Source organism: Chlorocebus sabaeus, chromosome 22 (assembly GCF_047675955.1).
Source record: "Chlorocebus sabaeus isolate Y175 chromosome 22, mChlSab1.0.hap1, whole genome shotgun sequence".
Lineage (NCBI taxonomy): Eukaryota > Metazoa > Chordata > Mammalia > Primates > Cercopithecidae > Chlorocebus > Chlorocebus sabaeus.
This window is the reverse complement of record NC_132925.1, coordinates 33,729,962-33,742,914: the sequence shown is the minus strand read 5'-3', so window position 1 is coordinate 33,742,914 and position 12,953 is coordinate 33,729,962. Positions and strand designations below refer to the sequence as shown.

Here is a 12,953-nt window from a genome sequence, read left to right as displayed (position 1 = left end):
AACTACTTTTGCACCAACCCAGTGTGAACATAGATAGGAAACTATTAAATGGCATGGTTGGTGTCAAGGCCAAAAGCTGAAAGTAATTTGATCTAGAAGGAATGTAAAGTTTGCTGAAAAGAGAGAAGATACAGGCAAGGACTAGGTCTCAGTGATTTTCTTAGACTAGGATCGTGAGTAAAGTACTGCTTTGGGACATCCTTAGGGTCAGTAGACCTTGTCTAATTTGCTGTCAAATGCATGTAGCGGAAGATTATAGGCAACCTGAACATCTAGTCTCTCTAGACTCACCAGAGCCCCAAAGTGGTCAGTGGTAGTAGCCCAGCTGATTTTGTTGTTTTTAGCTGTCTTATTCTCAGGGACCAGAGACTCCATCCCATCTTCATGGAATCTCTCATGTTCACTTGTGTAGGGCACTACACGGTAGTTATAAACGGTAATGGTGTTATAAACGGTAATGAATTAAATGGTTGGTATTTTGAGCTCCAAGACACCTTGGCGGGGGAGTCATGTTGGAGACAGGTTTTCAAGCTTCTCAAACAAGCCCCTTGGTTCATGTCATAGATGTGACTTATTCCAGCTCCCCATGGGACTGGTGGCTTACAATGAGAATGAAGTATTTTAGTTTAAGTTGTGAGGGCTGAGAATGCCTCATTTGCATGATTGAATATTCCTTGTCATTATTAGCATAAAGGAATTGTGTTTTATCTCTTCCCTTCCATTAAGACAACAGTTCCTATATTTGTTTTTAGTAAGTGTGAGGGGAAAATCTGAGGAGAGGGCTGTCAGTGTTAGATATTAGAAACACTAGTGCTAATGGATGGTGATTTTCCTATTGTTTCCACTGCAGTGTCAAAAACGGTATTTCTCTGCCTGGCACAAGCTGATTCTTGATCATAGGATTAAGCTGGGGAAAGCTGGGACCCTGTCTGACTGGAAGATTCAGCTGAAGGTCCTGCGGGCCTGGAGAGACTACACAAGATCCCAGAAGTTGCAGCGGGAGACTCAAGCCTTGGAAAATGATCTTAGGGAAGAAAACAGGTATCATTATTTGTATTGTGAAAATCCTTCTAGTATGTTTATCTAGGATATTTTCCTCCTGAAGAATCCACAAATAAACTTTACACATGCTGACTAGAGTAATCTTATCCACTTATAAAATACGGAAATCACAGTTTTTCTCTGTTACATCTCAAACTAGAAAATTTTAACTGAAAATTATAAGTAAACAAAATTATTTAAATATGCTAGCCAGGAGCAGTGGAGTGTGCCAGTAATCCCAGCTACTCAGAAGGCTAAGGCAGGAGGATCACTTGAGCCTAGGAGTTCAAGACCAGCCTGGGGAACGTAGTGAGACCCTGTCTCCAATAAACTAAACTAAACTAAACTAAAATATACATTGTACATGATCTTCTTTCTTTAAGGGAAGCAAGTATTCGGATTTTCCCTTGCATTCTGGTGTAGTAGCATTGTATCCTGGACCATCTTAGAATTCAAAAGAGGGTGTTTGGCTTATATGCCAATAATTCTCATTCATAGAAATCACTGTATACACATAAAATGTTAATTAAGGACACAGAGAGCATCCATCTGGGAGGGCCAACCTGCCAAGAATGCTTCTTCCCGCTCTACCATCTTTTGTTCCACACCTTATTTAGAGGTTTTTTGACACCTTTATAACAGCTCCTTCTTATGCTTGTGAATGACACAGAATTCTGTCTTTAAATGAGGCTTTCTTTATTCCATCATCTTAAAATCAAATACTTTTCTTCTTATTATTTACAAGTTCAAGTTTGCATTCTTGAATCAAAATCACAGATGTAAAAGGAACCATTTGGTTTTTTGTTTGTTTGTTTTTCTTTATTTCTTCTTTAAAAAAGTGATAAATGATGTGCAGAATGTGCAGGTTTGTTACATAGGTATATGTGTACCATGGTGGTTTGCTGTACCTGTTGACCCATCCTCTAAGTTTCCTCCCCTCATCCTCCACCCCTCAACAGGCCCTGGTGTGTGCTGTTCCCCTCTCTGTGTCCATGTGAAGGAACCATTTGTTTACTTAGGAGTTGGGGAGAAATCCATGTTTTTATATGTAATCACTTCTCTGCTGGCAGTGCTGTCATTCATTCAGGATGAAAAATCACATAAATGATAAATGCAAGTATTTTTACATAGAAGGGCATGGTGCCCCTTAAAGTTGAGTAATCCTGTGATAGCATCAGGCCTGGAGACTGGTGCATGGCCCCTTGTCCTCAAAGAACTCACAGATGAATGGGCAAAACAAGATCTACAGACTGTACAGGTATTGAGGAGTATTGTTAACTGAATAATACATCTCCATCTGCTGCTGAGAACATGACAAGAATGTGTAGCTGTGGCTAAGGAGATTCCTAGAGTGCCAGGAAAGGCTTTATCAAGAAGATGGGTCTTGATCTGAGCTCTTCATGGTCAATAGGATGTTCCTAGGTAGAGACAGGGAGACTGGGATGATGGCATGAAGCATAGCCATCTGGATTGGCTGGAGATTATCAAGCATGTGGTCGTCAAGTACATCAACTTCTGAATGGCCTCAAATGCCAGGACATGGAGTTAAGGTAGTCTTTGGTAAAAAAAAAAAAAAAAAAAAAAAGAAAAAAAGGTGAATCCTTGAAGGTTTTTTAAGCAGGAGGGTGACCTAGTCAATTTCCCTTTCCTGTGATATGCTGGGAGAAATCTTTGGTGAAAAAAAAAAAGAGGCCAACACAGAAAACTCTCCCATAGTTTGTTTCTTAAATCTGAGGACCTGGTGATTGATACAAGGAATTAGGATGATAGCTCACTCAGAAAGGAACAGCTGGCAGGATTTGTTGGGTAAAGAAGGGAAACTGGGGTTGTAATGTGGATGCAGTGTGAATGCAGGCATAAAATGAGTGGACACTTGGATGTTGAAGTTAAAAGTGGCCTATGAGATTTACATGCTGGAAGAAACTTGTATAAGGAAAATCTGGAAAATTTAAGATTCCATTCCAATTAAACTGTTTAAATATAAAAGCACTAAATAGGGATTTCATAATAGCATAATGTGCCAGTTTTTTTAAAAAGATCTTCTCAGAACTTTTTGTCTTGTGTCTGTGAATTATTTTCAAGTGACTATTTTTAAATGTTTAGAATGGATACTAAACATTTTTTAACTGACAGAGTTAGAAAATATTTAACTTATAATAATTTTTTACTATAAAGCAAAAAACATCCCAGAGCAGGAAGGCACCTCAAGGATCATCTGATCCAGCCCCTCATTTTACAGATGATAAAAGTAAGGCCCAGAGACAGTAAATGACTCAAGGTCACAGAGCAAAGAGCAGCCTCAATGGACACTAAATCCATACCTGTTGAATAATAAGCACATCAGGGAACAAATGAAGAACTCAATTGCTTCCTCTCCTGCAATTTAATTTGATAGGGTTTTGAAGCATTCTTTCTAAATAGACAGCTCAGGGATAAGAGAGAGCATTTATTATCATGGTTACTCATTGTAGAAACTTAGCTCTGACCAGATTGACCAAACACAGGTGATTCTGTGGTTCACTCACCTGGACATTGAAATTACTCATTATGTTCATTATTTAAATGTCAGTTGTGTCCTCATCCTCTAGTTCCCTCACTGACGTGTGTTGTTTGACACCTAGATTTCCACTCACTGGCCTGTCTGCCACGACAGGCCTAGACTTGTGGGCTTTTTTCTTTCCCCCCTTTTCTTTTTGTTCTTCCCACTTTCTCTCTGAAGCAACCACAAATCCCTCTCTTTTTAGTATTTGTAATTTAGCAACCATCTTTCCTTTTGGAGCATGTGCTGGGTCTCACTTGCAATCCAAGGATTCATCCACTTTTTTCTTCTAAAAATGTGTCTTGCTTTTCCTAATAGGAATTTTGGTTACTCTATTTTTGTTCATCTTTATTATTTTAAAATAAGTTATGGTAATGATGTTATAAAATTTCCTTACAATATTGTGATGCAGCTTCAACATGAACAAACTTTCCAAACCCTGAGGATTCACTTAGTAATACAAGAAAATTCTAGTACACACACTAAATTAGACCCTTTGAGATGGTGGTATTGAAATTTATACTGTATATTCAATTTCCTTAGCATGTTCACTTTTGAAAGTTGGTTCCAGATCTTCCATTCCTCCTCTCCCCCTTTCTGTCTGCATTTACAGCTAGCCCCAGACAAAACTGGGAAGAAACAATTTGTTTTCAACATCTGCACCAAAATCTCACAAATCACTACCAAAAAACTTACTCATGTAAGTATGTATCCCAATAACTATGGAAAAATTAAAATAAAAAATTTTTAAAAATCTTCTGCCAGTCCTTCCTGAGCCCCGCTTCCCAGATTTCTCAATTCTTTCCTGGGGCGCATCTCTGCCCTTCTCTGTATTAACTTCCACAGTCTTTAATCCTGCCCTCTCCTGCACCAGTGCCCTGGGCCTTTCCTGGAACATGCTTTTATCTCTTCCCTTTGTCCCTCAAGCCCTTTGTTCTTTGTTACTGTAATTCTCACTTGATATGTTATCCCTCTGGGACATATATATTTTTTTAATTTTAACAGGCACTGTCTGGAAACAGTGCCCAAAGTGGGAGTGACAGAGATTTGAGGGTACTATGGCAGGCCAGTGAGAAAAACTGGCATTCTTCAAACCATCTCATTTGTTTGTTCGTACATTCGTTCATACTGTTTGATTGGGATAAATTAATTCAGTCAACCAGCTTTACTGATGCTTACTGTATGCTAGATCCTCTCCTGGGGATAGGATGGGGGAACAAAAGTATTTAACATTATTGCCTTCTAGTTTTTTAATCTAAATGGGGAAGTTAAAATTGTACCCAAATATTTAACACAATTGCAACAGAAGACACCATAAGATAAATACTTAGGAGTGACATACACTTGGCTATCCTTCATAATAATCCCCTGAGGAGCTTTCTAGAAATAGAAATTCATAAGCCCCACCTTCTGAAAGAGGCAGAATGTGGCTCACTAGAAAAGGGCATTTTTTAGTTTGGAGAAGAACTAATAAACTAGTACGTAGGCAGGCTTGTGTAGGAACAGGTTAGGGTGAACCCACCAGGCTCACCTGGAGGCGGGGAAGAGAAGTGAGGCTGAATTGAAAACAGGCCATCAGATATTCTCATTTCCAGTATTCCAGATTTCAGTGTTCTTTTGGAAATCATTTACGGAGTGTGCCTGTTAATCATGTTCAATTGTCCTTCCTTCTGCTCACGTGGGTATGCAGGTGAGCAGCCAGAAGCCGCATGGTATCTTCACCTGGTAGAGCTCCTGATCTCTCTATCACACAGGCAGAGGACAAAGCTTTCATGGCCTGGCTCACTTTAAAACTTTAAAACTTTTTAAAACAGAGTTTAAAACTTTAAAACTTTTTAAAACGAAGTTTTTATCTTCCATTTTGTCCCTGGGGGCACCTGGCACATTATTGAATGCATGAGCTTATTCATTCCTACTCCTGCTGAACCTGCTCATCCCAAATGTAACTGTTCATGTCACTGCTTTTTTATGTTCTGCATCAGATTACAGTACTCAATCAGATCACCAGCTTGTGATTATGTATCATTTTTCATTTGCTTTTAAAACATTCAAGACACTTTTCAGATATCTAGTAGTCTTGTCCTAAGATAGTGGGTGTTACCTTACATGTGAATTGTGTTCTATATTTTCAGGGTTGTTTTAAATTGAATTAGATTCTTAGAAAAAAAACTCTTGTGGGATAGACAGCATAATAGGGCTTACTGACACTGTTTTTGAGGATGAATCTGGGGCATAGAAACTCAGTTTCTGGCCCAGTGTCCCATATCTAGTCAGCATTCTTCTCCTGACTTGTAAGTTCCAAACATGCGCCAGTCACTTGGTATCACTGAGTGTTCATCCTGGGCAGCAAGGTTCATACTTAAATTCCTACTCAAACCTTTTGTATTTCATATTCTTAGATGAGCAGAGACTGCCTTTCTCTGCATGCAGTTATATATCATTGTGATGGTCAATTTATATACTCTGGCTAGAAATTCCCTGATTTCAGATTGCAAGGAAATTGTGATAGGCTGTTTTTCATAAGGGAACTCTGCCCTTCCATTTATGATTATCTGGCACCTATGTCTGAAACCATTTCTTTAGGTGAGCATACCAAAGTAAGTTGCATCTGACTAAGGTGTAAGAAATTTAAGTGATTTTTCGCTTTTAGAAATATGTTTTTAGTGTCATCTTTTAAAAAGTATAGAAATTGGTTTGTATGCAGCATTGTCACTCTGCTGAAGTGAGCTGCAAGAGAACAGGAGTGGAACTATCCTTGTCCCTGGATCCCTGGCTTCTGTGCTTCTGCCTTTCTGCCTCAAACCACAAATACAGATATCATAACTACATTTTCTGTTTTTTCTTTTTGACTTTTTTTTTTTTTTTGGACACAGGGTCTCACTCTGTCGCCTAGGCTGGAGTACAGTGGCACAATCTCAGCTCACTGCAACTTTCACTTCCCAGGCTCAGGTGATCCTCCCGCTTCAGCCTCCCAAGTAGCTGGGACTACACGCACTCACCACCACGCCCAGCTAATTTTTGTATTTTTTGTAGATATGAAGTTTCACTATGTGGCCCAAGTCTCAAACTCCTGGGCTCAAGTGATCCACTCACCTCGGCCTCCCAGATTCCTGCGATTACAGGCATCAGCCACTGCACCTGGCCAACTTCGTTTTCATATCCCCACACAACCATTATAGAGTGGGCTTTAAGCCCTATATTGAACGTGCATTTTTTTACTCATTTTCTTACTTTTTTAGTCTTGTTATATTTATAGAAGTGTTTTCCTCTTTGCCTTTTCATAGTGTCCAAATAATCTCCTTGACAGTCAAAACACCAGTGCTGCTTTTGGCTGTTTGTGCTGTAAAAACAGGAAATTAATACATCAGGTAAATTTCACACTCCTCCTTCCAGAGCAGATTGATGGAAATTGAATTTCACATTAATCAGACACAGCAATGTACATCTTCTATAGAAATTTATGATTTTTACTCACTTGAATAAAGTGTTACAGAGTTTTTTTGTTCACTATTTATACACTGATTTTTGGAGCTTTGTTCTTACCTGTGTTGCTATCTGATTTATTAGTGTTATTCCTTCTAAAATTTTTATTTCAAGATTATTCAGTCTCAGATATTTATTTACATAAAACACACATAAATGTTTATTACCACCTATATTATACTTTTATTACAAAAACCATCAGTAAGTCAATTTCTAAGTATTTATTGGGTACCTATCAATGCATTAGAAGGAAACAATTAAATATAATGAAATACGCTGTTAGCAAGGTTGCTTATTTTTAAAAGAAATATAGACTAGATTAGAAATACCAGAGTATATCTCTTGTGGTAAGGGTAAATATTATTTGGTGAAACTTTTATACACACACACACATAAACTTGTATATTGAGTCACAATGTGACATTTTTTCTTACTGCAGGTTGTAGTCAGAAAAGGTTTAAAGGTCATATAAACATTTAAGAACTGTAGAAATGGTCTCCTGACTCACTGAGTTAAGAACTTTATGATTTGCTTGATATGACCCCAAAGAGTCCATGAGGAGAGTTAAGCATTATGTATGTTTAACAGAAATGGATATGCAAATGGTATGATGGAGAACTTATATGAGTCACCTTTCCAAGATACAATCCAGTGTGTGTCTAAACAGTATTATGTTTTGAACCTCAAAGCTGATTCCTGAAACCACATAATAAGTTCCACACTCACAGCTCAGTTCTTCAGGATAATAACCATTCACTTATAGATAGATCTCAGAGGCCTCTATGCTTGAATTCTCAACTGACTGCCACCAAATCTCCTAATGGAGATTCCCACTGGGAAGAAAATGTGGCTGGCTGTAATACCACATCCCAACCTCCCCTTAGTCATATTCCCTAATATTTGTAAAGTTTCCAGGAATCAAAGTGAGCTCTTTCTTAGGAAGGTGTAGAAAATAAATGAGTTCCATGAGACCAGGGGCCTTGCCTTTGCCCTTCACACATCTAGTGCTTAGCAAGTACCTTCTTGGGGCAGACATGCATATTCAGTTCAAGGGTTTGGTAAATGGGTCCTTCTCTTTAGCAGTCCGTTCCCTGGCCAGTTCTTCTTTCACAAGATCAACCCTCAGAGTTTTACTTTGATTTTTGTAAGCCTTATACTTAAATTATTGACAATTTAACTTGTTAAGTGTTATAATTTTGTTCCTTTCTCTTTCTCCCAAACCTGTCTTTTTAAAATTTTCATGCATAGCTGAACCTCTCTCTCCCTCATGCATTCATCTTTTAAAAGTCATTACTTATGTACCCCTTCTTTTTGCTCTTTCCCCTCCAAAAGCTTTCAGAAACTATGGTAATCAAAAAAAATTAATATGCCTTTGTGACATGAGAGAACAGAACAGTTCCTCTTTCTTCTTGAAGGTAATCTGTTGAAGTGCTGACACCTTCTATGAGGAGATCCTTTGCGCTGGGGAATTTATAAAGCGATTTCATTTAGCTTAATACAAAATGTTAAGCGAGAGCTAAGATGGAACATTTCTAGAACCCTTTTGGACTTATGTTTCATTTAAATTATCAATTAACAAACTGTAAATGGCTTCTTTATTTTAATGGAAGTGCTTTGTTGCTTAGAAAACAACAACTGGCCGCTGAGCATAACCGGAAACAAGTTCTCCGACACTGCTTTGCAGAATGGCAGCACTGGTGTGGCACCGAGCTCCTGAAAAGAGAGCTGGCTCTCACAAAAGAGGAAAATAGGAAGAAGATGGATGCACTGCTGACGGCAGCATCACTGGGGAAACTCAGTGCCAGTGAGTCATCAGGCATCAGTCTCCCCGAGGAGGCAACAGCCATGGTGGGTCCACCAGTAAGAAATGGACAGGTACATTGTTTTTCCTGCTTAGTCAACACTTGCATTTGAGGTTTGTGCTTTTATAGCTGGTATGTCAGTCGTCGTCAGATTGCCTTGTCTAGGCTATCAAAAGATTAGAGCTGCCTCAATGCACTACCTTTCAGGCAGTGTTTATTTCCTTGAATTGAATCTCCTTTTTATAATCATATGTAAACTTTGACATTGTTGGAAGTTAGTAGGGATGTAATATCGAGAGGGCATTTAAAACAACTAAGTGAAATATTCCTTTAGGAACAGACAGATAACGCACTGTCTATAACTCTTGAACTCCTCTTTTTGATCATCAGACATTTCCTCTCCAAATGAGTTTGTGACTTAGAAGACGGGTAATTAAAAATTTTTCTTTTTCTAATAAGAAAAGTCATATGTAGTAATTGTAGCAATTTGATAGAAAATCACAGAAAAACATCCTATAATTCTATTATCTATAGATAATCACTAATAACATGTTAAAGTATAGCCATCTAGTCTTTAAGCATATGCAAATTTATCTCTTAATATTTTATTTAGCTTTTAAATGTTCTTTAGTCAGGCCACTGAGAAACTCTAGTCTGCCAAAATTCAGAAGGAAGGCCATGTTTTTTTCTTCTTAATACTAATACTTACTGTTTTTCTAAAAAAAAAAAATTGCATTTTCACAATATAACACAAGCATTTTCTGTCATTACGTACACTTCTGCAATAGTAGTTCTCAACTGAGAGTATACCTCAGCATCACATCTACTAAAACAGAATTTCAGGTGTATGGCAGCTCTGTTTTTTTAAGTTCTGCAAGTGGACGTGATACATATCCCTTGTCTGAGGACTAGTATTCTGTGCCACCATTTTGTAATGATTACATGACATTCTGTAATGAACCATAAGCTGGAATCTGTTTAGCTCCTCTATTACAGGAATTTAAGGTGTTTCCAGTTTGCCGCCATTGTGAACAGTGCTTCAGTGAACATCGTAGTAGCTAAATCTACACATATCCATAATGCTTTACTTAGGATAATACCTAAAAATGGAATTCATGTTCTATTTTCATCTTATGATTGCTTCAACATTTGTATTTCTTTGACTACTAGTAAGGTTAAACATTTTTCTATTGAAAATATACTGTGCACCACATAGCAATGTTTTGGCTAATGACTGACCACATACACAGTGGCGGTCCCATAAGATTATCATGGAGCCGAAAAGTTCCTCTTGCCTAGTGACTTCTTGATGATCTTGACCGTGTGTAGTCCTAGGCTAATATGTGTGTTTGTGTCTTAGTTTTTAACAAAAATGTGTTTTAAAATTTTTTTAAAAACAACCACTTTGAAAACAGAAAAAAAAGCTTATGGAATAAGTATATAAAGAAGGAAAATAGTTTTGTACAGCTGTGCAATGTTTGTGTTTTAAGCTGTTACTTAAAGAGTCAAAAAGTTAATAATTTAAAAGTTTATAAAATAGAAAGTTACAGTAAGCTAGGATTAACTCATCACTGAAGAAAAAAATTATAATAAATTTAGTGTAGCCTAAGTATACAATGTCTATGAAGTCTGCACTAGTGTATAATAATGTCCTAGGCCTTCACATTGACTCATTCAGAGCAACTTCCAGTCCTGCAAGCACCATTCATGGTAAGTGCCCCCATACAGGTGTACATTTTTTATCTTGTATACTGTTTTTACTGTACCTTTTCTATGTTTAGATATGCAAGTACTTACCATGTGTTACAGTTGCCTACAGTATTCCATACAGTAACATCCTATCCTGGTTTGTAGACTAGGGGCAATAAGCTACACCATATAGCATAGATGTACAACAGACTATACCATCCTGGTTTGTATAAGTACACTCTACAGTGTTTACACAACAAAATCACCTGTTTCTCAGAACAAATCCCCATTATTCAGCAATGCATGACTGTATATATATCTATATATGGATGTAGAAAGATACAGATATATAGTGACTTGTCTCTTCATGCCCTTTGTCCATTTTTCTATTTGATATCTTTTTCTTATTTATTAAGAGTTCTTTATATTTTAAGATTATTGATGCTTTTATTGTTATATATTGCAAACATTTTTTCCATTTTGTTATGTGTCTTTTTGGTTTAGTTATAGTGTTTGGTACTATACACAGTTGTTAAGTGTTTATAAAGTCAATCCTGTCAGCTTTCTTCTTTTATCATTGCACTTGTCATGTTTAGAAAACCTTGTGGAGAAGATCTTCTACCACCTCACCTCCACCCTCCACATAATGCTGTTAAGTACTTAATTCAGACATGTGACATTAAATTGTGCACTGGAGGATCCCCAGCCTTGCTTTTTACCGTGATTACTGCTGGCAAGCAGGCTGGTTTTAATTTAAGCTTATTCTCTCAGAGAGGGAGGATCATGAAGATGCTTGTTTGGACTTATGTATAACATTTTGGTCCCTTCCACTAGGCAATGTATCTACCTTTATGGCAGATACTTTTTTCTCCATTGAGACCCAAGACAGACTTCTATCTTTAAAAACATCTGTATAGAACCTTTTACTTTACAAAGTGCCACTGTTCTGAAATGAAGAAAAAAAAGTCATCAGAAAGTATTTTTACCTGTACAAAACAGAAAAATTTCTCTCTCTCTCTCTCTCTCTCTATATATATATATATATATAGTTAAAAAAGCCTCCAAATCTCTGAAATCAAGCGCAAAAGACTTTATCAAGAAAGGATAATATCGTTAAAAGTGGAGCAAATGAAAATAGAGGACTACAATAGACCCTGTAGAGACTAAGTAAACTAATCTTTTTCCAGAGTGTACAGCAAAACATGAACAAATGAATATATAAAATCTTTAGTTAGATGCTCATTAATTATACAATCATAGGAACTCATGTACTAAGAACACATAAACTGTACCTTGAATTTTTCCAAAATTATCAGTTAGTAAATAGGTGATTTTCTCTAATTAAGTCAGACCATTCACTCCTGCTCTATTATAGAGTGCAATCTCTACCACTAAGCTTTTCCTTCATATTCTTTGTTTTCATGTTAAAAAGTTACCATGATCCAAAAGAAACCCTGTCGCTTTACTGAGGGCTTTGACACAGTCTTGCTGGGTTAATAAGGTGTCATTACCACCAAGTTTAAAAGAACCTAAAACATATACCCTGCTTGATACTAAATTACTTAAGCAGGTATTCTCATTAATAAGTGTTCACTGACATTTCTGAAATAAAAGGTTACTTTTAAAAGTGTTTAACATGTCAGAGTTTCCATATACCACATCCTTCATTTCAGTCAAGTCTATGGAAAGCATTTCTATAATCATGAAAAAATATTTTTGAGTCCCTAAGGATGGCATCCTGTTAAAACAAGAAGCTTCTGATATTAGATAGCTCATAGTATTTTTCTCTTTAAGCCATTGCAGATGGCAGAATCAAAAACTTAGATCTTAGACCATGGAATCAAACCATTCTAGTAGAGACATTTTAACATGCCATTATTTTGGCCAAGATAACTGTTTCTGAATAAAAGTTCTTGTTTCTTTCCCCTCTGTATAGAACTTGTAATTGAGTATGGTACCTCAGTTTATTAAATGGGATTTATGTAATAAAGCTTTGAGAACTAGCATATGCTAATACAAAATATTATTAGGTAACATTTTCTTATGTAATGCAGATATTTGCCCAGCAATCCTGAGCTTTCAAATATTTCCCACCCATAGATAGTTCAGGAATAACTGGAAACGGTTAGCTAGGCTTTGACAGGACCTTGATGCTGAAATAAATAAATATCCTGTACTATGGCATATGATTAATTTACTGGTGTCAGGGGAGGCATTGAAAGAACAGAGATATATTATTAATTTGTAAAGATATTCTTTGGTTTTCAAACGTTCTTGAGAAAGAATATATCCTTTGCCACAACATCTTCAAATTTCCACTAAAATTCAGAGTCAATTTATGCATATTAAATTCCTGTTATATATATATATATGTGTGTGTGTGTATATATGTGTGTGTG

At 36.9% G+C, this 12,953-nt stretch overlaps 1 protein-coding gene across 5 annotated transcripts in view; it reads left to right on the top strand.

The window, feature by feature from the left end:
* The window catches only part of CCDC191 (coiled-coil domain containing 191), an 88,065-nt gene that overhangs the window by 33,713 nt on the left and 41,399 nt on the right, over window positions 1-12,953 (top strand). For 4 of the 5 annotated variants that reach the window (XM_073009734.1, XM_007985760.3, XM_073009732.1 and 1 more), the window contains 2 exons: window positions 851-1,041; window positions 8,689-8,938. In XM_073009734.1, coding sequence (XP_072865835.1) covers window positions 851-1,041; window positions 8,689-8,938 — 441 coding nt within the window. The remainder of the gene's footprint in view (window positions 1-850; window positions 1,042-8,688; window positions 8,939-12,953) is intronic. The other variant, XM_007985761.3, reaches the window with a different exon arrangement.